The sequence below is a fragment of the Salvelinus sp. IW2-2015 genome, unplaced genomic scaffold, assembly GCF_002910315.2.
Source record: "Salvelinus sp. IW2-2015 unplaced genomic scaffold, ASM291031v2 Un_scaffold2203, whole genome shotgun sequence".
NCBI lineage: Eukaryota > Metazoa > Chordata > Actinopteri > Salmoniformes > Salmonidae > Salvelinus > Salvelinus sp. IW2-2015.
The window spans coordinates 54,420-75,548 of NW_019943533.1; the positions used below are offsets into that span (position 1 = coordinate 54,420).

At 44.3% G+C, this 21,129-nt stretch overlaps 1 protein-coding gene across 1 annotated transcript in view; it reads left to right on the plus strand.

The window, feature by feature from the left end:
* The first annotated feature begins 1,489 nt into the window (after positions 1 to 1,489).
* The window catches only part of LOC112073263 (unconventional myosin-XVB-like), a 33,822-nt gene continuing 14,182 nt past the window's right edge, over positions 1,490 to 21,129 (plus strand). The window contains 22 exon segments of the mRNA XM_070440086.1: positions 1,490 to 1,639; positions 1,904 to 1,969; positions 5,796 to 5,904; positions 6,140 to 6,339; positions 11,297 to 11,377; positions 11,526 to 11,583; positions 11,792 to 12,012; positions 12,141 to 12,376; positions 13,445 to 13,614; positions 15,658 to 15,904; positions 16,263 to 16,428; positions 16,844 to 16,907; positions 18,005 to 18,037; positions 18,175 to 18,215; positions 18,218 to 18,245; positions 18,248 to 18,270; positions 18,273 to 18,371; positions 18,708 to 18,920; positions 19,103 to 19,181; positions 19,305 to 19,692; positions 19,796 to 19,886; positions 20,014 to 20,251. Of these exon segments, the coding sequence (XP_070296187.1) occupies positions 1,490 to 1,639; positions 1,904 to 1,969; positions 5,796 to 5,904; positions 6,140 to 6,339; positions 11,297 to 11,377; positions 11,526 to 11,583; positions 11,792 to 12,012; positions 12,141 to 12,376; positions 13,445 to 13,614; positions 15,658 to 15,904; positions 16,263 to 16,428; positions 16,844 to 16,907; positions 18,005 to 18,037; positions 18,175 to 18,215; positions 18,218 to 18,245; positions 18,248 to 18,270; positions 18,273 to 18,371; positions 18,708 to 18,920; positions 19,103 to 19,181; positions 19,305 to 19,692; positions 19,796 to 19,886; positions 20,014 to 20,251 (3,001 nt within the window).

Genomic DNA, 21,129 nt, shown 5'->3' on the forward strand with positions numbered 1-21,129 from the left:
GCTCTGCCATAATGTGCTGTTTAGAGCATATTTGTTTACTCATGTAGCCAATCAAATGCCGTTTCATAATGTTGACACAGTTACCTGCTCCATAAGTGAAACATTTTCAGCATGTTTTGTAGATGAGATATAATGCTCTTCAACTGAAAAAAAAAAGGTGATGTGAAGAAGAGGGGGAGGAAAAGGAAGCAAGAAATAGGAGAGCTTAGTCTGTGCATTCCAGAGCACAGATGATATCTCTTTCCAAGAGAAGGCACTATTCTTTCATTCTATCCATCCCTCGATCTCTCCCTTGTCTGTCATCACCATCAATCTCTACACACCTGCTCTCACCGTTCCACTCCCTCGTTCACCAGCGACACCTGAATACCTATAGAGGTGTCACATCATTTAGGTCCATCTACAGCTAGTGTGACTTCAAGCTGAGATCAAACATAACCACCTAGGGTGTTTTTATTTTTTTGCAATGTTATAAATTATTATTAAAATGTTTAACATACCCGAAAAACAAAAACCTGAAATAATTTTTGTCTTTGGTAGTTAATCGTAGCAAGTCTTATGTTGTGTGCTAATACACTACACAGTACAGGAACTATGATGGTACTTTTGTGATCCTGTAGTTAATGGGTTCAGTAGCTAAACTTGATCTAACCTATGGCCTGTGTGTCAAGTGGTGCTCAGGGTGTCAAAGGTCAAACTCTGTCCTAATGCTGACTGACTCTGGTTGACCTGGTGCACTTGTCTATTAAGTTATCTATCTAAACATTTATGTAATAAAGCTGTTTCGTGGGTTAACTCAATCAGATTGGCTGGGCCTGGCTCCCCACTCAGTTTGACAACCCAGCAGGGGTCTGAAATCCAAGATGGCTGACAAACCTGTGACAATAGAAACCCATTAAATTCGAGAGAAATGGAAACTGAAAGCCAGTGGAGCAGAGGAAGGAGCCCAGACTCTGAAAGATGACAAAGACAACGATGCTTCTTCCCCAGTGGAGACGCAGGAGGATGAGGCTACCTCAGCTACATCCAAAGGCCCTAAAGTCCCATCACGGATGATGCTGCTGAAAGCAAAAAGAAAAGACCTCAAAGCCTGTCTGGGAAAGGAGAACAGGAACGAGGGAAAGGAGCAACAATATGGCGAAGGAAACATTGGCCTGAACAGGAAAAACATTGGCCCGGTCCTGGGCAGAGTCAAGATGGTGTCTGTTAAATACAGGACCAGTAAGCTGCTGGCAAATCCTAGAGAGGAAGCAGCTACAGCCAGGTCTACAGATGCAGTCTCAGCCAAACCCACGGACCGTCTCATCGCTTGTAGGAAAGGCATGATGACTCTACGACATGTCTCGGGCTGGATCAGGGGGAAGACACCCAAAGGGTTCAACCTGAGTAGTAAACTGAGCAGTGGCCCAGGCCATGGTGTCTCCCACTGGCTCACTCTCCAAGCCATCAAGCAGAGGGAGGGAGCTACCTGCTCAAAAACAGGATGACCATGTGTGTGGCTAGTAATACCAGCCTGGCCAGCAAGAAGAGCAGAGTCTCTGGATCCCCACCAGCCACCATCGTGCTCCCCAGAATAAACAAGCTGGACATGGACATGGGCAAGGCCAATGGAATCATGCCAACACAACCAGCCCAGCCAGTACAGCCTGCTGTAACCAGACCTCACCCTCAAGTGTTAAAGGTTACAGATGATTAATGAATTTGATTGTTTCATTTTTATCATGATAATGGCTCACAGGAAACCTCTCAGCCTGGTTATGTATACGGCTCACTCAGTTATCAAGAGAAAGCCATTATCACAATGTAGCAATTATCGTGATCATAGCAGATATATTATCATGATACAAAACCCCACCACCGTCCCAGCCTGCCCTACCCTCAGGATACCCTCCTGCCCTAACAGATAGTGGAGAAGCTGACCAAGTGGACAGTGGATGGGGACCAGGCCAGGATGGGAGAGGAGTCTGGGGTAACCTGCTCAGGACATGCTTGAGAGCCGCCTCAACAAAACAGGGATTAGAAACAACTGCCACTCGTTATTTAACACCCAATATATACAAACAATTGCTTGCTTACCCTGACAAAGACACTGTTGTTAAATGATGGGAGGAAAATTCATAATTTGAAAAGCCTTTATTTTCTTTGCATTTCCATGTAAATAACCGGAGGAGCAAACCGTTGAAGTCCCTGTAACTCCTAATGTTACGAGCCTACCAGACGAGCTAAATGACTTCTATGCTTGCTACGAGGCAAGCAACACTGAAGCATGCATGAGAGCATCAGCTGTTCCAGACGACTGTGATCATGCTCTCTGTAGCCGATGTGAGTAAGACCTTTAAACCAGTCAACATTCACAGACTGCAGGGCCAGACATATTACAAGGATGTGTACTCCGAGCATGCGCTGACCAACTGGCAAGTGTTTTCACTGACATTTTCGTCCCTGACCGAGTCTGTAATACCAACTTGTTTCAAGCACACCACCATAGTCCCTGTGCCAAAGAACAACAAGGTAACCTGCCTAAATGACTACCGAGGCTCAAATCAACACCATTATCCCAGAAACCCTAGACCCACTCCAATTTGTATACCGCCCTAGGAGATCCACAGATGATGCCATCTCTATTAGAGGTCGACGGATTATGATTTTTGATGGACAGCACCGTGGGCATAGTGGAGCTCTACGGTAATGTGCTTAATAAAATACATCCGGCAAATTCATAAGGGGGGAAAAATACATTTAGATGGGAGCCAATAGTTCACAATGATAGAGCCTCTTTCTGTCCACAAGCCTTGTCATCATGCAATATTGAATACCCATATTTAGTTATCAACTATGATCATGGTCACAGATCTATCGCAATTGCCTATCCGCTATTATTAATATTCATTAGATGTAGTAACTGTCACTTGGGATCAGGCTACAGGTAATAAAACAAATGTTTTTTAACAAGCAAATATTCAGTTCATATCCATATCGTTAATATTATCAGGCGATTAAAGGGTCGTTCAAAATTGAACTAAGCAAGCCGCAAAATCGCCCAGTTTATATCTGAAAACAAATCAATGGCTGCTATAACTTTCTAAGAAAGAAAAAACATGGCAATAGTTGAAATCACAATTAGAAACAGTCAGTAACATAGACCCAATGCTATTGAAATGACAATCAAATCCCGCAGGTAATCCAATTTATAACGGTCTGTTGTTTTAACATCTGACATAATACCGACACAATTTACCAGAAATTAGCCTGAAAATCCAGTCAAGTGTTTCTTAACAGAGATTTCCACATGCGCAAAAAGGGATCTATCATAGCAGCCAAACAAATGAAATCGACATCCATTGACTCAAAACCAGATCTTGCGCCTTGTAATAAAAGCAGATCATCTTTGTTCATGCAACATATTTCTATTACTTTACTACGTCACCTTAGCTCCGCAAAGTTTATTAGTTTGATGCAAACCCTAATTTGGCTTTGTATGACGTATACATTACTTTGAGATTCCATCTTAATTCACTGTAACTGTATGGGAAAAGGATTTATTAAATAAATATAGCAACTCATCTCTTACTGCAAAGAAAATACATTTTCAGGCATTAAGGGCAGTTTCTCTAAATGTATTACCTGGATGGAAAAAATGCCATAAGTATTTAGACAGTCATATAATGCTTCAACCTTATATCAAATGATCCATAAACGGAACCAACTCAGAAAAAACTTGTATTAACTATTTTCCCACCAGACATACGTCTATGTCTGGGTGCGCAAGTTAGTATATTATTCCTCATTTAGTTCCATCATTACTTCATCAAATCTCTAGTAATCGATTATACACACATACAATTTGTCACATTTCCACATTTTCACAGAATCCATATATAACGTTAGAATCTTAGGTACTCATATTAATGAATGACTCCATGTGCATTTTCAACGACTCCCCCTTGCTTCACGGCAGCTCTGCAAACACTCCCAGCAGAATCCATCAACTGTAGATTTCCAGAATTATAGATTTGCCCCTACCCCGTGATATTCTGTGATGGGGACGGCACTCCAAGATAACGCTATATATCGAAACGTATTACCCAAATTTGAAATCACACATTTCAATCTATTATTCTGCTAATTTCTGTATGTTATTATAGAAACTTCAGATGAACACTTATTTGTACACTCACACAACTCTCATATCACATTCATACACACATAGGAACACGAACACACAGGGGAATGAGGCAGACGAGGAAAACTGGTTAGCGCTGTTTTGAGATTTCAAAATCCTGGTCACTTGTAAAAGGTTTCCAATATTACCCTCAGAGTATTGCCTAATCAATAGTCCCAGAACGGGATGTTGTCTCCACACGGGAATGTTTCCTATTGCAACCACTGTGGTACAACTCCTTTTATATTTACCCAAATATGCAAAACTGCCTACAGAGTACCCGTGTTCCTATCTAATTATGTAACACAGTCCCAAAAATCAAATTGTACCTTGTATTCCCTAACCTCTACTTCAGGTTCAAGTTCCATAAAGATCTAAATTCTCACAACGACATCTACCAATAGTAACCCGGGGCATGCCTGTTTACCTCCATTTACAACAAAACATTTTATTTAATTACATTCATAAATTGAGCTTCACCGAGACAAATGTTTAGCTCTCTGTCATTTGTACTCTGGTCCCTCGTTCAATGAGCTTCGCCAAGCCGAGTGCACTCACGCTCTGGTTCTTCACTCCACACCGCCTCACCAGATCCTACAGTGATCAAATCAGTACCACGGAGCTGAAATCTTGGTTGCCCACAACTGGTTAATTAACAATTATGTCCAAGGATACCTCACTTAAACACTCTTATCAATTCAACTCAGTCTTGCTAGTTACGTCAACTGTGGCTCTCTTAAGGAAGACCTCGCTCCGAACGTACCCTCAACCGGGGCTTCAAAAATATATATATATATAATTTTCTTGACCCTACTGATTAAATTAACCAATATCACCAATCTTTCGATGCTATGTTCGGAGGTGGTATCCACCCGCCCCGTCTTCCTGTTGGATCCTTAGGCAGGTCTCAGTCTGCTCCTCCTCAGGAGTGCAGCTTCCCTGTGGTCTCAATTTCGAGCCCTCTGTGCACAGTTTTACCCAGGTCCTCAGGAATGGTCAGCGGGTGGAGTTACACCTCCTGGCAAGCTCGCCAAGAATGTGGTAGACATTCTACCCTTAATCAATAATGAGGAGAGGAAAATGAACAATCAATCAAGGTATTACTTTTATTAAAATACTTATAATGAGGAGGCTGGTTATAACAAGGAGGCTGGTCGCCCCTCCCCCGCAGGTGGTGGTGTGAGAGCCCCCTGAGTGGAGTTAGTATATAACTCAGAAGCTATCTCAGGATAGGTCAGGATTGGTGCAACTTCAGATATGACGTACAATGGTTCCAAACACTAACCCCACACATCCTGTGCCAGACCTTGGGCCCAAAATACAAATAACTTGTTGTTTTGTTCAGCACTAAGAAGTTAGGACGTTTGTTGTTACTTAGTTTCCACCTTGAACTAGGGGAGAGAACAATTTCCCCCTAGGAGGAGGTGACTGACACACAGACATTGTGGAGACAAGTGATTGGTTCCCCATTACTCACGCCATCCCTTCACATGGTTTGCAATAAAGACACACAGTTCACATATGGAAACAATGTTTCCTTCTGACATCCTTTGCCATACTCCTTGCTGATATTCTGCATAGCAACAGGGACATGTGATAGATAAGCCTGACTTCTCCCCTCTCTGGACCCAAGGTGACTGAGGCCCATATGAGGGAGGAAGTGCACCTGCCAACCCCAGAGTCAGAAAGGAGTCTCAACAGAAACTCAAGCCCAATGCCGAGGCTTAAAGAAGGATATTTTAGTACACAAGCATTAGTAGGGTTCAACAGAAAATTTCCCTCACAGTACCTTTGCCATAGATAAATAGCGTAAACTTTTATTTATATTTGCTGACACCCTGCTGTCAAATTTTGGCACCAGTAGAGTAGCTATCTAGCGATATAAACCACACCCCTGGCAAACACGCCATGTTACCATTGGTGTATTAAAATTAGAGTTAAGGTGATGTCACCTTGTCCCTTAATAATTAATCCAAGTGTTTGACATGGGAAAGGGGACCAGTAACTTTATCATCAAGCTTTATCAATGTAGAAGCAACAGTCCTTTTTCATACCTGGGCAGCTGCCACTATCCAGTGGAACATCAGAGGGTTCATCTGCAGACACAACTGTCCTTCACTCAGTTCTGGGCTGCTCTGATGATCACCAGGAACACTAGCAAGAGATGACAGTGAAGGGTAAGATACACACGCACGTGTACACATACACACCCGTACACACACATACACACCCGTACACACACACATACAGGAAATAATCGGCTGATATGGTATTACCTGTTGGTGTTCATTACTCATGTTTATATTCACCTCAGTCATGGCTGAGTCAATAGGCCTGGTTCATTTTCATCCCAAAGAGACTTTGAATTCTGAGCAATTTAGTTGATTGTGTGAGAGCTTCAGTATTAGAATGAGTTCAAGTCTTTGTGTTGACAGAGTAAGTGTTTGTGGTTTTGAAATTCATATCTTTGTGTTTGGGGAGAGCCGGGGTGTCCCGGTCAGTCACTTCCTGTTTAGAGAGAATCCTGTAAATTCAATTGGAGTGTTCTATTTTCCATGGTTATTAAACTAGCATGTTATGAGGTTGGGAGTAACTTTATTTATGTGTAATTACATTTATATTAGGGTGAATCCCTACTGTTTCAGAGAATATTTATTGACCAAGTTGTCCCCTCAGTAACTTACCTGGCAAGAACGGGTGACTGTTTATGAGTGTAGTTGTAGGAAATGTGTGTTTTTGATCCTATAATTGATCTTTGAGAAGAAAGGCATCAGGAGTGAATTGAAGTGAATGTGTAACCAGGTAGCCTGCTGTTCCCTCTCTGCATCACTGCCAGGTACATTCTAAAAGACAATGGGTTAAAAACAAACCGATTTGGGTTATTTGGTAACCCAGCGTTGGGTAAATATTAAATAGAACACGCGCTGTTTTTGTTTTTGAGTCTGGGTTGCATGATTCATTCCACATGTTGGGTTGTTGGAATCATTTCGGTGGTTTTATTCCCTTTCATGCTGGGTTGACTTATCCTTTTCAAGTTTGTACAGTGCAAATTAAAATGCTCCTTCCTTATATTTTTGCACATTACATATTCTTAAACTAAATTAATAACGTTACTATTTACATATTGTAACAAAGTGGCATCTATCCCAAAATTACGATATGCTCTAAAGCTCTTAAGGGACTTGTACACTAGTAAAGCCACAAACGTGATAAGAACAGAACAGAATAACCAGAATTATATTTTCTATCACGGGTGGCCAAAAATAATGTCATAAAAGCCACACCCCTTCTAAACTACGGCTCCAGTCTTCTGATCTGACCCGCTGGGTCACACATCATCAACAACCCAACCCGGTTATTTTTAAAGAAAACAACCCTAACTAAGTGACACAATGCCTGCAACATGTTTTTATAGTGTAATGTGATGTAAACAGGTCGTGGTCACCTAAATATTCAGTCACCTCCTGTCCTCGTCCAATTTACCTACACTTACCACCTATCTTCTTTCCATACCCATTCTCTCTCTGTTTCGTGTTCCTCATACACACGCATGCACGCGCACACTCACACACACACACACTTACTGTCTTGGACTTTAACCCATATTACTTCAATAAGAGGCTGTGGCATCTCTCCTTCCGCTTGCCAGTTCTGCCTCCCTCTCCGGACTAATACAGGATTATTAACAGGTAGGTATTGCTTCTTTTATCAATAGGCTTTTTAATACTTGATAATACTGTATCTTCAGTTCAGGGCTGTATTGACATTTTGAGAGTTTAGAAGAAGAAAAGAGAGATGGAGGGAGAGGGTGAAAGAGTGACAGGAAGTAAGAGAGAGGATACTATGGACAATGTATAGGTTTTGCATGCTGTTAAGGTGGATGATTTGTTGGTCATCTCGTCTTCTCCCTTTATTTTTCTCTAATCTATGGTTGTTCATTTCATTTTTCTCCATGTGTAACGGATGTGAAATGGCTAGCTAGTTAGCGGGTACGCGCTAATAGCGTTTCAATCGGTTACGTCACTTGCTCTGAGACTTGAAGTAGGGTTTCCCCTTGCTCTGCAAGGGCCGCGGCCTTTGTGGAGCGATGGGTAACGACGCTTCGTGGGTGACTGTTGTTGATGTGTGCAGAGGGTCCCTGGTTCGAGCGAGGGGACGGACTAAAGTTATACTGTTACACATATTTGAGCGGTTTAGTTTACTTTCTTTTCGCTTCCCCTTTGGGTGCTGGTTATTGAATTACTCTCATTGGGTGTTATTGTTTTATGGGACTTGGACTATGGACGCTGTTGTCATGATGACAGGCCAGGGAGAAAGAAAGAGAGGCTATCAAACACCTGGTAGAACTGGTGTGAACACTTAGTACCATGTACAGTGCCTTCAGAAAGTATTCGTACCCCTTGACTTATTTCACATTTTATTGTCACTTTTTGAATTCAGTTACAATTTTGACTTAAAACCACTGGGAAAAATCGTTGGGAAAAATGTGCACGTTTTCACTTTGCCATTATGGGGTATTGTGTGTAGATGGGTGAGAAAAAAACATATATTTAATCCATTTTGAATCCATTTTGTAACTGAATTCAAAATGGATTAAATATATGTTTTTTTCTCACCCATCTATACACAATACCCCATAATGGCAAAGTGAAAACGTGTTCTAATACATTTTTCCCAACCAATTTTCCCAGTCGTTTTAAGTCAAAACTGTAACTAGGCCACCCAGAGACATTCAATGTCATCTTGCAAAGCAACTCCAGTGTATATTTGTCAATGAACGATTACCCTGCCCACACCCCAATGGACATTCATTTTGATCATTGTCACAGTTGTAAATATGTATATGTTATTATAATTCTGTATTTATTATCACGCCTGTATTGTTGGTGCTTGGAGCTTAAGTATTTTACTGCATCTGTAACCCTGTGCATGTCATTAAATAAACATCCAATCTAACCTACCCATAACGATGACAAGCATACCCATAACATGATGCAGCCACCACCATGCTTGAAAATATGAAGAGTGGTACTCAGTGATGTGTTGTCTTAGATTTGCCCCAAAACCTATCACTTTGTATTCTGGACATAAAGTTAATTTCTTTCCCACATTTTTTAATAAGCAGTTTTACTTTAGTGCCTTATTGTAAACAGCATGCATGTTTTGGGATATTTTTTATTCTGTACAGGCTTGATTCTTTTCACTCTGTCATTTAGCTTAGTATTGTGGAGTAAGTACAATGTTGTTGATCCATCCACAGTTTTCTCCAATCACAGTCATTAAACTCTGTAACTGTTTTAAAGTCACCATTGGCCTCATTGTGAAATCCCTGAGTGATTTCCTTCCTTCCCGGCAACTGAGTTAGGAAGGACGCCTGTATCTCTGTAGTAAGTGGGTGTATTGATACACTTTCCAAAGTGTAATAAATAACCTCAATGTCAGCTTCTTTTTTTTACCCATCTACCAATGGGTGCCCTTCTTTGCGAGGCACTGAGGCGTTGGGAAAACCACCCTGGTCTTTGTGGTTGAATCTGTGTTTGAAATTCACTCAACTGAGGGAGCTTACAGATAATTGTATGTGTGGGGTACAGAGATGAGGTAGTCTTTCAAAAATCCACGTTAAGCACATTTTTACTCCAGAACTTATTTAGGCTTGTATAGTTACTGTCATTTCAGCTTTTCATTTTCGACTTTGACATTATGGGGGTATTGTGTGGAAGCCATTGACACAAAATCTCAATATTTTTTTAATTTAAATGTCAAGGCGTGGGAATACTTTCTGAAGGCACTGTATATTACTTGATAAGTAATGTTGAATTCAAACTCTGTGGAATTGTCACGACTTCCGCCGAAGTCGGTCCCTCTCCTTGTTCGGGCGGCGTTCGGCAGTCGACGTCACCGGTCTTCTAGCCATTGCGGCTCCACCTTTCATTTTCCATTTGTTTTGTCTTGTTTTCCCACACACCTGGTTCACATTCCCTCATCAGACTAAATGTATTTTACCCTCGGTTTCCACCATGTCTGTGTGTGGAATTGTTCTTTGTGTAGGGTGTTACGCTACAGGCTGGCTTGCGCTAGGTTTGTTTCAAACCTAGGTTTGTTTGTTTTGTTTATCCGGTTCATGTTAACATGGTTGTGCTTTGTGCTGCCTCGACTGTGCCTTTGGGCGAGGGTATATATTAAAGTTCTCCTGTTATCACCCATCTCTGCTCTCCTGCGCCTGACTTCCTGGCAATCAGTCACTCACCCCGTTACAGGAATGGATGTATAGATATTGTCCCCATCATACCAAATGTGGTGGATTAATGAAAGGATTACGATACAGATACTCTAGTGGACTATTGCTTTTAATTACAACAGATGTTGCTGACACACGTTTTAACTGACAGCACCCATTAACCACCACCCAGCAATCACATCAGCAAATCTCTCAATCAGGAAACTACATTGTCTGTGCGTGTGTGTGCACCCATGCACCTCAGCATAAAACTGCAGTTTGTTTGTGTGTTTTGTTTGTGTACTGTGTAACCCACACACACCCATCAATACACCTCAGTAAATCCATTAACAAGGGATCTACGTACATCATATCAGAAGAGTACAGGATGATACATTCACAGTGATATGAGGGAACACCTTTAGCTGTATCGAGCTCAGGCTGTAAACCATAAGATAAAGGATTGCATTCTGGACTCTAGTATCCGTGTGGCTTGTATTGTGGGCGGAGGGAAGGCAGCTGGGATATACAGCAGGTTGTGTTACTGAGGATACGACTGGACTCTCTCTCTGTCCATAGTCTGTTTACCTGACGGACGTCTTCACGCCTCTCCTGGGCAAATAGAACAAGCACACCTGATGACAGGTACAGGAGAAACACCTGGAGAAAAACAGTCGGTTTATTCACAAGCTGGGAAATAATTGAATGGATGAAATGAATTGCTGATTCCTGTTTGTGTAAAGCTTTGACAGCTGTGTGTTCATGGGTTGTCCATTTGGTTTCTGTGTTATTGAAAGGAGGGGTCCTCACTGCCTATCAGTGTGCTCAGCCTCTCCTGATTGGATGAAAACTATTTAACATCATATAGATAGCTTGGGCCTCAACTCAGTCGAAGCTGTGTGTGTGTTTGCTCTCAGGAACAAGACAGAAATGAGAGGAACACGGTGAAAAGTACCACCACCACCACAAAGACCCAGGACTCGTACTCTACAGGAATGGTGGGAGCTAACTACCGTTTGTTTCTTAACACCTGTACAATATCTATTCCAATTGAAGTATGTTATTAGATATAGAATTCAGAGCCGTATATTTAAAAGGAGCCTCTGGTCTAATAAAGTATTCCTTCCTGATAATTCCCTTTTCCAGGATGTGGGAATGTTGGAGATTCCGGCTGAGCTATCGGCCAGACTACGCAGCGCAGCAGGTGAGTGAGAGCAGCGCTGGGAATGGAGAAGATGGGTTGAGGAGGGCTGGGATTGGCTAAAACATTTATCTGACTTCTTCTGCTCTGTAAACAGAACAGGTAAACAGAACAGGTAAACGGCAGGTTGTTGCTGGACTGGACCCAAGGCTGCCATTGCCTCTGTCGCCTTTTCTCTGTGTGTGATTCTAGTTCTGTGTCTCTCCACCAGGGCGGCAGCACGTATCAGGGGTGACAGAGGTGGCGCCTCCACAGGTGAAAGCACAAAACACCCTAATCCTGCCCCTCGATATCGACAGCTACCCCTTCTCACGATACGCCAACGCCACACTGAAGGATGGCTGGTGTCAGCCACAGGGCTACTCCCTCCAGCGACCTTTGACTTCTCTGGAGCCTGAAGACGCTCGAACCGCTCTGGAGATCCACAAACTGGTCAGTACTGGACACACACGCACACACACACAGATATAGGGACAAGAACACAGATGTGTACAGTATGGTGCTGGTGTTATCTTAACTTGATGTCACCTCCCTCTATATCCCCATTATTCCCTCCTCAGATACTGCGTTTTGCAGGGGACAGTGATCTGAGTGGCTGGCAGGAGCAGATGTTAGGGAACTACATTGTGGAGCAGGGCCAGACCAGACCCCCCCTGAGGGATGAGATCCTCGCCCAGCTGGCCCACACCACCTGGGGCAGAGAGTCAGAGGAGGTGGCGCTGCGGGGCTGGTTGTTACTGGCCTACTGCCTTAGTACATTCACCCCCTCCCCAGCCCTGGACAAACCCCTGCTCAAGTAAGCAGCCCAGTGAGCAAAATCATTTGTAAAGATGTCTTTTTTGGAGTGATTAAACATGTGATTTGTGTAGTACTAGAAGAAAAGCATTAAAATATGTCATCTCTTTGTCAACCATTATGTTATTGGTTCTTTGGTTTTGTGTTACATGTGCAGGTATGTAAGTCTGTGTTTCACTGTCTCCCCTGTGAACAGGTATGTAAGTCTGTGTTTCACTGTCTCCCCTGTGAACAGGTATGTAAGTCTGTGTTTCTGTCTCCGCTGTGACAGGGTATGTAAAGTCTGTGTTTCACTGTCTCCCCTGTGAAAGGTATGTAAGTCTGTGTTTCACTGTCTCCCCTGTGAACAAGGTATGTAGATCTGTGTTTCACTGTCTCCCCTGTGAACAGGTATGTAAGTCTGTGTTTCACTGTCTCCCCTGTGACAGGTATGTAAGTCTGTGTTTCCGTCTCCCTGTGAACAGGTATGTAAGTCTGTGTTTCACTGTCTCCCCTGTGAACAGGTATGTAAGTCTGTGTTTCACTGTCTCCCCTGTGAACAGGTATGTAAGTCTGTTTTCAGCTGTCTCCCGCTGTGAACAGGTATGTAAGTCTGTGTTTCACTGTCTCCCCTGTGAACACGGTATGTAAGTCTGTGTTTCAACTGTCTCCCCTGTTGAAAACAGTATGTAAGTCTGTGTTTCACTGTCTCCCCTGTGAACAGGTATGTAAGTCTCCTGTGGGTTTTCACTGTCTCCCCTGTGAACAGGTATGTAAGTCTGTGTTTCACTGTCTCCAGCCCTGTGACAGGTATGTAGTCTGCTGTGTTTCACTGTCTCCCTGTGAACAGGTATGTAAGTCTGTGTTTCACTGTCTCCCCTGTGAAAAGTATGTAAGTCTGTGTTTCACTGTCTCCCCTGTGAACAGGTATGTAAGTCTGTGTTTTCACTGTCTCCCCTGTGAACAGGTATGTAAGTCTGGTGTTCTACTGTCCCTCCATGTGAACATGGTATGTAAGTCCTGGTGTTTTCACTGTCTCCCCTGTGAACAGGTATGTAAGTCTGTGTTTCTCTGTCTCCCCTGTGAACAGGTATGTATCTGATAATGGTCCAGGTGAATATCGTTCTCTGTGCCAGCACAAACTCCTCACCTCCCTCAAGTTACCCTCCCCTGCCTCCCGCCTCCACCCCCCCTCCCAGCTGGAGTGGACAACCAATCAGAGGAGAGGAAATATGGTGATGGACATACACACCTTCAACGGTGAGCCAGAGAGGGGTTATAACATGTACAGTCGTGGCCAAATGTTTTGAGAATGACACATATTAATTTCCACAAATTTGCTGCTTAAGTGTCTTTAGATATTTTTGTCAGATGTTACTATGGAATACTGAAGTATAATTACAAGCATTTCATAAGTGTCAAAGGCTTTTATTGACAATTACATGAAGTTGATGCAGAGTCAATATTTGCAGTGTTGACCCTTCTTTTTCAAGACCTCTGCAATCCGCCCTGGCATGCTTTCAATTAACTTCTGGGCCACATCCTGACTGATGGCAGCCCTGTCAGGTATGCGTAAGTGGCTGAAAGGGAGTAAGGTGCAGGAGAGCAGGTATTTGGTAGCACACAGAGCCTTTTATTCAGGCGAACCAAAAGCACACGGCACAATGAACACGAAATACAAAACGGGTATACATAACCCAGCGCAACCAGACTAACGTGCGCATACATCAACACAGATAAACAATACCACACAAAGACATGGGGGAAACAGAGGGTTAAATACACAACACATAATGAGGGACAGTGAGAACCAGGTGTGTGGAAAAACGAGACAAAACAAATGGAAAATGAAAAATGGATCGGCAATGGCTAGAAAGCCGGTGACGTCGACCGCCGAACAATGCCCGAACCAGGAGAGGCATCGACTTCGGAAGAAGTCGTGACAAGCCCATTCTTGCATAATCAATGCTTTGAGTTTGTCAGAATTTGTGGGGTTTTGTTTGTCCACCCGCCTCTTGAGTATTGACCAAAAGTTCTCAATGGGATTAAGGTCTGGGGAGTTTCCTGGCCATGGACTCAAAACATCGATGTTTTGTTCCCCGAGCCACTTAGTTATCACTTTTGCCTTATGGCAAGGTGCTCCATCATGCTGGAAAAGGTATTGTTCGTCACCAAACTGTTCCTGGATGGTTGAAAGAAGTTGCTTTCGGGGGATGTTTTGGTACCATTCTTTATTCATGGCTGTGTTCTTAGGCAAAATTGTGAGTGAGCCCACTCCCTTGGCTGATAAGCAACCCCACACATGAATGGTCTCAGGATGCTTTACTGTTGGCATGACACAGGACTGATGGTAGTGCTCACCTTGTCTTCTCCGGACAAGCTTTTTTCCGGATGCCCCAAACAATTGGAAAGGGGATTCATCAGAGAAAATGACTTTACCCCTGTCCTCAGCAGTCCAATCCCTGTACCTTTTGGAGAATATTTGTCTGTCCCTGATGTTTTTCCCGGAGAGAAGTGGTTTCTTTGCTGCCCTTCTTGACACCAGGCCATCCTCCAAAAGTCTTCGCCTCACTGTGCGTGCAGATGCACACACCTGCCTGCTGCCATTCCTGAGCAAGCAATACTGGTGGTGCCCCGCAGCTGAATCAACTTTTGGAGACAGTCCTGGCGCTTGCCGGACTTAGGTTTTGATTTAGGTGCAATCTTACTGGCAGCAATATCCTTGCCTGTGAAGCCCTTTTTGTGCAAAGCAATGATGACGGCATGTGTTTCTTTGCAGTTAACCATGATTGACAGAGGAAGAACAATGATTCCAAGCACCACCCTCCTTTTGATGCTTCCAGTCTGTTATTCGAACTCGATCAGCATGACAGAGTGATCTCCAGCCTTGTCCTCGTCAACACTCACACCTGTGTTAACGAAAGAATCACTGACATCATGTCAGCTGGTCCTTTTGTGGCAGGGCTGTAATGCAGTGGAAATGTTTTTGGGGGATTCAGTTCATTTGCATGGCAAAGAGGGACTTTGCAATTAATTGCAATTCATCTGATCACTCTTCATAACATTCTGGAGTATATGCAAATTGCCATCATACAAACTGAGACAGCAGACTTTGTGAAAATTAATATGTGTGTCATTCTCAAAACTTTTGGCCACGGCTGTATATGTATATGTCACTTTTTCTGTCTTGTGTTGTGGTTCCATTTGCTCAGTGGGATTCTGGTGGTTCACTTGGCTGGAGTGTTGGTGTTTCCAGCACCAGGGTAGTATGCTTCATTCCCTCTCTCTCTCCATCTCTTACAGAGGAGAAGATGACAGCTGAGGTGGAGTCCTGGACCACAGGGGAGCAGCTGGCCTCGTGGCTGCTCCACTTCAGAGGGTTACCTGAGGCTCCACGGGGCTGGTCCGTGTCTCTGCTAGCTGATGAGGGCTGGTCTGATCTGGCTGGATGTGACTTTGTCTTGGACCCGTTGGCTGGAGCAGAGACTGATGCTACACTGGAGACCACACACACAGAGCCTGACTACCTGTTCAACAACGAGGGAGACGGGTGAGACTGGGAGGCACACAGACCCTGACTATTTGTTCAACAACTAGGGAGACGTGTGAGACTGGGAGGCACACAGACCCTGACTATTTGTTCAACAACGAGGGAGACGTGTGAGACTGGGAGGCACACAGACCCTGACTATGTGTTCAACAACGAGGGAGACGGGTGAGATTGGGGGAACACAGGACCCCAACTTCACTCACTCTCTCTCTCTCACTCTCTCTCTCTCTCTCTCTCTCTCTCTCTCTCTCTCTCTCTCTCTCTCTCTCTCTCTGTCATCTCTCTCTCTCTCTCTCTCTCTCTCGCTCTTCATCTCTCTCTCTCTCTCTTCATCTCTCTCTCTCTCTCTCTCCATTAGGATGATTACAACAGATCTAGATGGCTTCATCCCCCCGGCCCCCTCCATTCCGGCCCCTTGTCTCCCCCAGCAGGACCGCAGAGACTACCAGCAGTCAGAGGGTTCTGGTCAGATGGACTGCTATCTGGATGACCTCTTTGACCCAATCAGGGACCAGGGACCAGGGGTCAGTATTTTACCCGAGACACTCTTTTCACTACACCATTCATTGTTATATATAATAGGAGGTGTCTGTGATTACATGTGATTACCTGTGATTACATGTGATTACCTGTGATTACCTGTGATTACATGTTACTGGTTGGATTGGGTCTTCTGTTCCTTCGTCTTGGATATTGTGTTTATATTACTATGGTTATATTACTGTGTTTATATTACTGTGTTTATATTACTGTGGTTATATTACTGTGGTTATATTACTGTGGTTATATTACTGTGTTTATATTGCTGTGGTTATATTACTGTGGTTATATTACTATGTTTATATTACTGCATGTGATGTATAGATTAACAAAACATTCTACTGTTGTGTGTTACTCTGTGGTGTGTGTGGGTGTGTGTGTGTGTGTGTATGTATGTAGGACCAGGAGCGTATGGCCAAGTTGAACAGGAGGATGAGAGGAGGAGGAGGGATGTATAGACCAGGTACTGTATCTCTCTCAATTACATTCAGTTCAAAGGCCTCTATTGGCATAGGAAACATATGTTTACATTGCCAAAGCAAGTGAGGTTAGGTTAGGAAGTGCAGCTCAGTTTCCATTTCATTTTGTGGGCAGTGTGCCCATAGCCTGTCTTCTCTTGCGAGCCAAGTCCGCCTATGGCTGCCTCTCTCAATAGCAAGGCCATGCTCACTGAGTCTGTACATAGTCAAAGCTTTCCTTAATTTTGTGTCAGTCACAGTGGTCAGGTATTCTCTGAGGTTAATGTTAAATAAAAAACAAAACCTAATTCTCTGTTTAGGGCCAAATAGTATTCTAGTTTGCTCAGTTTTTTTGTTAATTCTTTCCAATGTGTCAAGTAAATATCTTTTTGTTTTCTCATGATTTGGTTGAGTCTAATTGTGTTGCTGTCCTGGGGCTCTATGGGGTCTGTTTGTGAACAGAGCCCCAGGACCAGCTTGCTCAGGGGACTCTTCTCCAGGTTCATCTCTCTGTAGGTGATGGCTTTGTTATGGAAGGTTTGGGAATCACTTCCTTTAAGGTGGTTGTAGATTAATGCCTCATTTCTGGATTTTGATAATTAGCGGGTACCGGCCAATTCTGCTCTGTATGCATTATTTGGTGTTTGGCGTTGTACACAGAGGATCTTTTATGCATAATTTTTGCAGACCCCAAACCTCACCACCATAAATGGCAAAGGATTCTACAACTGATTCAAGTATTTTTTTGCCAGATCCTGGTATGTCGAATTTTATGTTCCTTTTGATGGCATGGAAGGCCCTTCTTGCCTTGTCTATCAGATCGTTAACAGCTTTGTGGAAGTTACCTGTGGCGCTGATGTTTAGGCCGAGGTATGTATAGTTTTTTGTGTGCTCTAGGGAAACAGTGTATAGATGGAATTTGTATTTGTGGTCTTGGTCAATTAAGGTGTGCAGGGTGAATACGTGGTCTGTCATATGATATTTTGGTAAAACACCAATTTGACTCTCTCTCTCTCTCTCTCTCTCTCTCTCTCTCTCTCTCGCTCTGTCAGTTTCTCTCATTATTTTAATTGCAATGTTAAATACAATACCTGTGTTGCAGGTGTTCCAATGACAATGCCAGGCTATTCTATGGGTGAGTGAGGGGAGTAATTTAATTACACAAACATTCTAATCGTGAAAATAAGTAATCTATTTTCTCTATCCTGCATTATTCTAACAAACCCCCCCCCCCCGCCACCCTACCGGGTAAGAAAAAAATGTGTCTCCCAGGAATGCCAGTGAACCCTGCCATGCAAGACTACGGGGCTCCAAATGGATGCCAAGTATGATGCCAGCTGCCCCATGCCTATGATGCCAACCATGATGGCACCGCCTACCCAGCACCCCAGCCAGCTGCACCAGGCCTGGACCCCCAGCAGATGGTAGCACAGCAGCAGGCTTTCATCAACCAACAGGCCCTGCTCATGGTAAGGACTTGGAGACACTGGTGGAAAACTGTGACAAACATGCCATGATAACAAACAAACCATAATCCTACCCCTATCCTTAACTCATGTTCTTATGATATCACCATTTCTATTCTAACATGACTACACTTCCTCTCTCTCCATCGCTCTTTCTCTCTTTCTCTCTCTCTCATCTCTCTCACTTACTCATTCCTCTCTCGCTCTCTCTCGCTCTCACTCATTCCTCTCTCTCTCTCTCTCTCTCTCACTCACTCACTCACTCACTCACTCACTCACTCACTCACTCACTCACTCACTCACTCATGTCTCCTTCTCTCCTCCTCCCTCCCTCTCTAGGCCCAGCAGATGACAATGCAGGCGATGGCTATGTCCCAGCAGCAGACTCAGGAGCAGCAGCGACAGCAGCAGCGGCACCAGGCTAACCTTCGACCCGTCACACCCCCCCTCGCCCCCTCTCCCCCGGCACAGACACAAACACCCCCCCGAGCCCCTCTGCCGCTAACCACACCCAGCCAGAGGAAACCACAGATACAACACTACATACCTGAGGTATGTATGACAGGGGAGGGGTGTGATGCTAGTGTGTTTGTGCTCAATTCTGCTTGATTCTTTTTATCTTTTATGTACTTAGCCATTCCAAAAATGTGTAATTTCATTACAAAAGAAACACATTAACAACAACATTATCTTGTAAGCAAACTAACTATGTAAAGTGTCTTTGTTTTTATCAGCCGGACAGAGATGTGGACTTTGTCAGTCCAGACCAGCTGGACTCTTTCAAGGGCAAGAGAGAGTTCTTCCAGAAGATTGGTGAGTAGAGTTGGACACACCTACCTATTCAACTTCAGATAATCTGTAGTTTTCACAGGATAAAATGACTACCACTTGTCTTACCTTACACCCAGCTGCCTGTGCTGTCATTCACTCTGTCAGGTTCTCAGCCAAAGCCTCGCCCTGCTCCCAGTAGCCCCTCCAAACAGACCCTTCCCCGCTCCCCCTCCCCGCCCCCAGCACCCAGGACTTGGCAACGTCCCGGAGGGAGCCCCCCCAAACAGACCCTTCCCCGCTCCCCCTCCCCACCTCCAGCACCCAGGACTTGGCAACGTCCCGGAGGGAGCCCCCACAAACAGACCCGTCCCTGCTCCCCCTCCCCACCTCCAGCACCCAGGACATGGCAACGTCCCCCGTCTCCTCCTGCCAGAGAACCAGACCGCCCCAGCCCTCCTGCCTCCCCGCCCCCTCCCAGCACCAGAATCCGTGACATCATTAAACAGTACCAAAACCGCCCTGTCAACGATCCAAAACCCTTGAAACCAATCAGGTCAGTGGGACTGTGGATCCATCCTATATGTTTGAAGTACATGTCATCTGCTGTGTAGATCCCGCTGCATTAGCGGACATCTAACTCCCTCGCTCCTCTCCAGGGTTCCAGCACAGTCGTTTGTGAAGAAGAAGGATCCTAAAGAGGAGGCCCTTTCTATCCTCAGACATACCGGACCTGTACAACAGCAGAAGGTTAGAGCTGTGTGTACATCCATTGCATGCATTGTTGCCTAGCCCGAGACATGTTGGTGAGGAGTGTTGGAGCTAACATATCCATTCAGTTACCTAGCCTATGGTAATTCTCTTCTCCCCCCGTCAGAGACAGCCTCCCCCCGCACGGCAGCCCTCTCCTCCCTCCACCAGAGGGCCTCACTCCATTTCCAACAACATGATGCAGAAACAGCGCTCCCTCGCCGACCTGTTCGGCACTCAGGGCCCCCCCGAGAACCGTCCGCCTGCTCCCCCCGGGTTCGCCCCTCCTCCTCCTCCTCCTGCCCTAGTCCAAAACATCTATGAGAGCTTGCCAGACCCCCCCACCAAGGCTGCCCCCACACTCAGTAAGTTAAACTACTTCAGCGGTACAGTACGGGCAGGCATGGACAGTAGTACTGTGTTTGTGTTTGCACTGTTGTGTCTGCACCGCCTGACCAGCCATAGCCTCAGATACACGTTCCATAACTCCGATACCGTAGTCACAACTCCACAGAGAAGTAAAGTAACTCACATTCTTTGTGTTTGGTGAGGAGTGTTAGATTTGTGTTTCATTGTTGGGAATTGTTAGATACTACTGCACTGTTGGAGCTAGGAACACAAGCATTTCACTACACCCGCAATAACATCTGCTAAATATGAGTATGTGACCAGTAACATTTGATTGGATTTATTTGCTTGAATCATTCTATTGTTCCATATGGTGTCTGTTAAATGGAAGGAGAAGGGACTGGTCACCATTTAAGACTTATACATAGATAAGCAATTGGCATCATTCATCCAATTAAATAATACATTCAAACTCTCCCATTCACATTTTTTTCATTATTTACGAATCAGACACTATATCAAAGGGAAAATTCAAACTGTTGACATCCTCCCTGTACAACATGTGTTTTATGATTTGCTCCAGCGCCCTCCCAATTCAAAACACCTCATCTCACAGTTTGTCTCCTTTTTCTCCAGCTACACAGAGGCCTCTACTGGTCATCTCAAGGAGACCTGGGGTAAAGAGTTAAATATTGAGCTCTCAGATGATCTATGGGGAGAAGCCCTGTCTAGAATTCATTCCTGTTCCATCATTGCCAGATATCAATGGATACAATGCAAAGTCATGCATAGACGTCATTACTCCAAAACTAAATGACATAGAATTTACCCCCAGGTCTCCCCACTGTGTGACAAGTGTAAAGCCTCAGAAGGTTCATGACTCATCTTTTTAGGC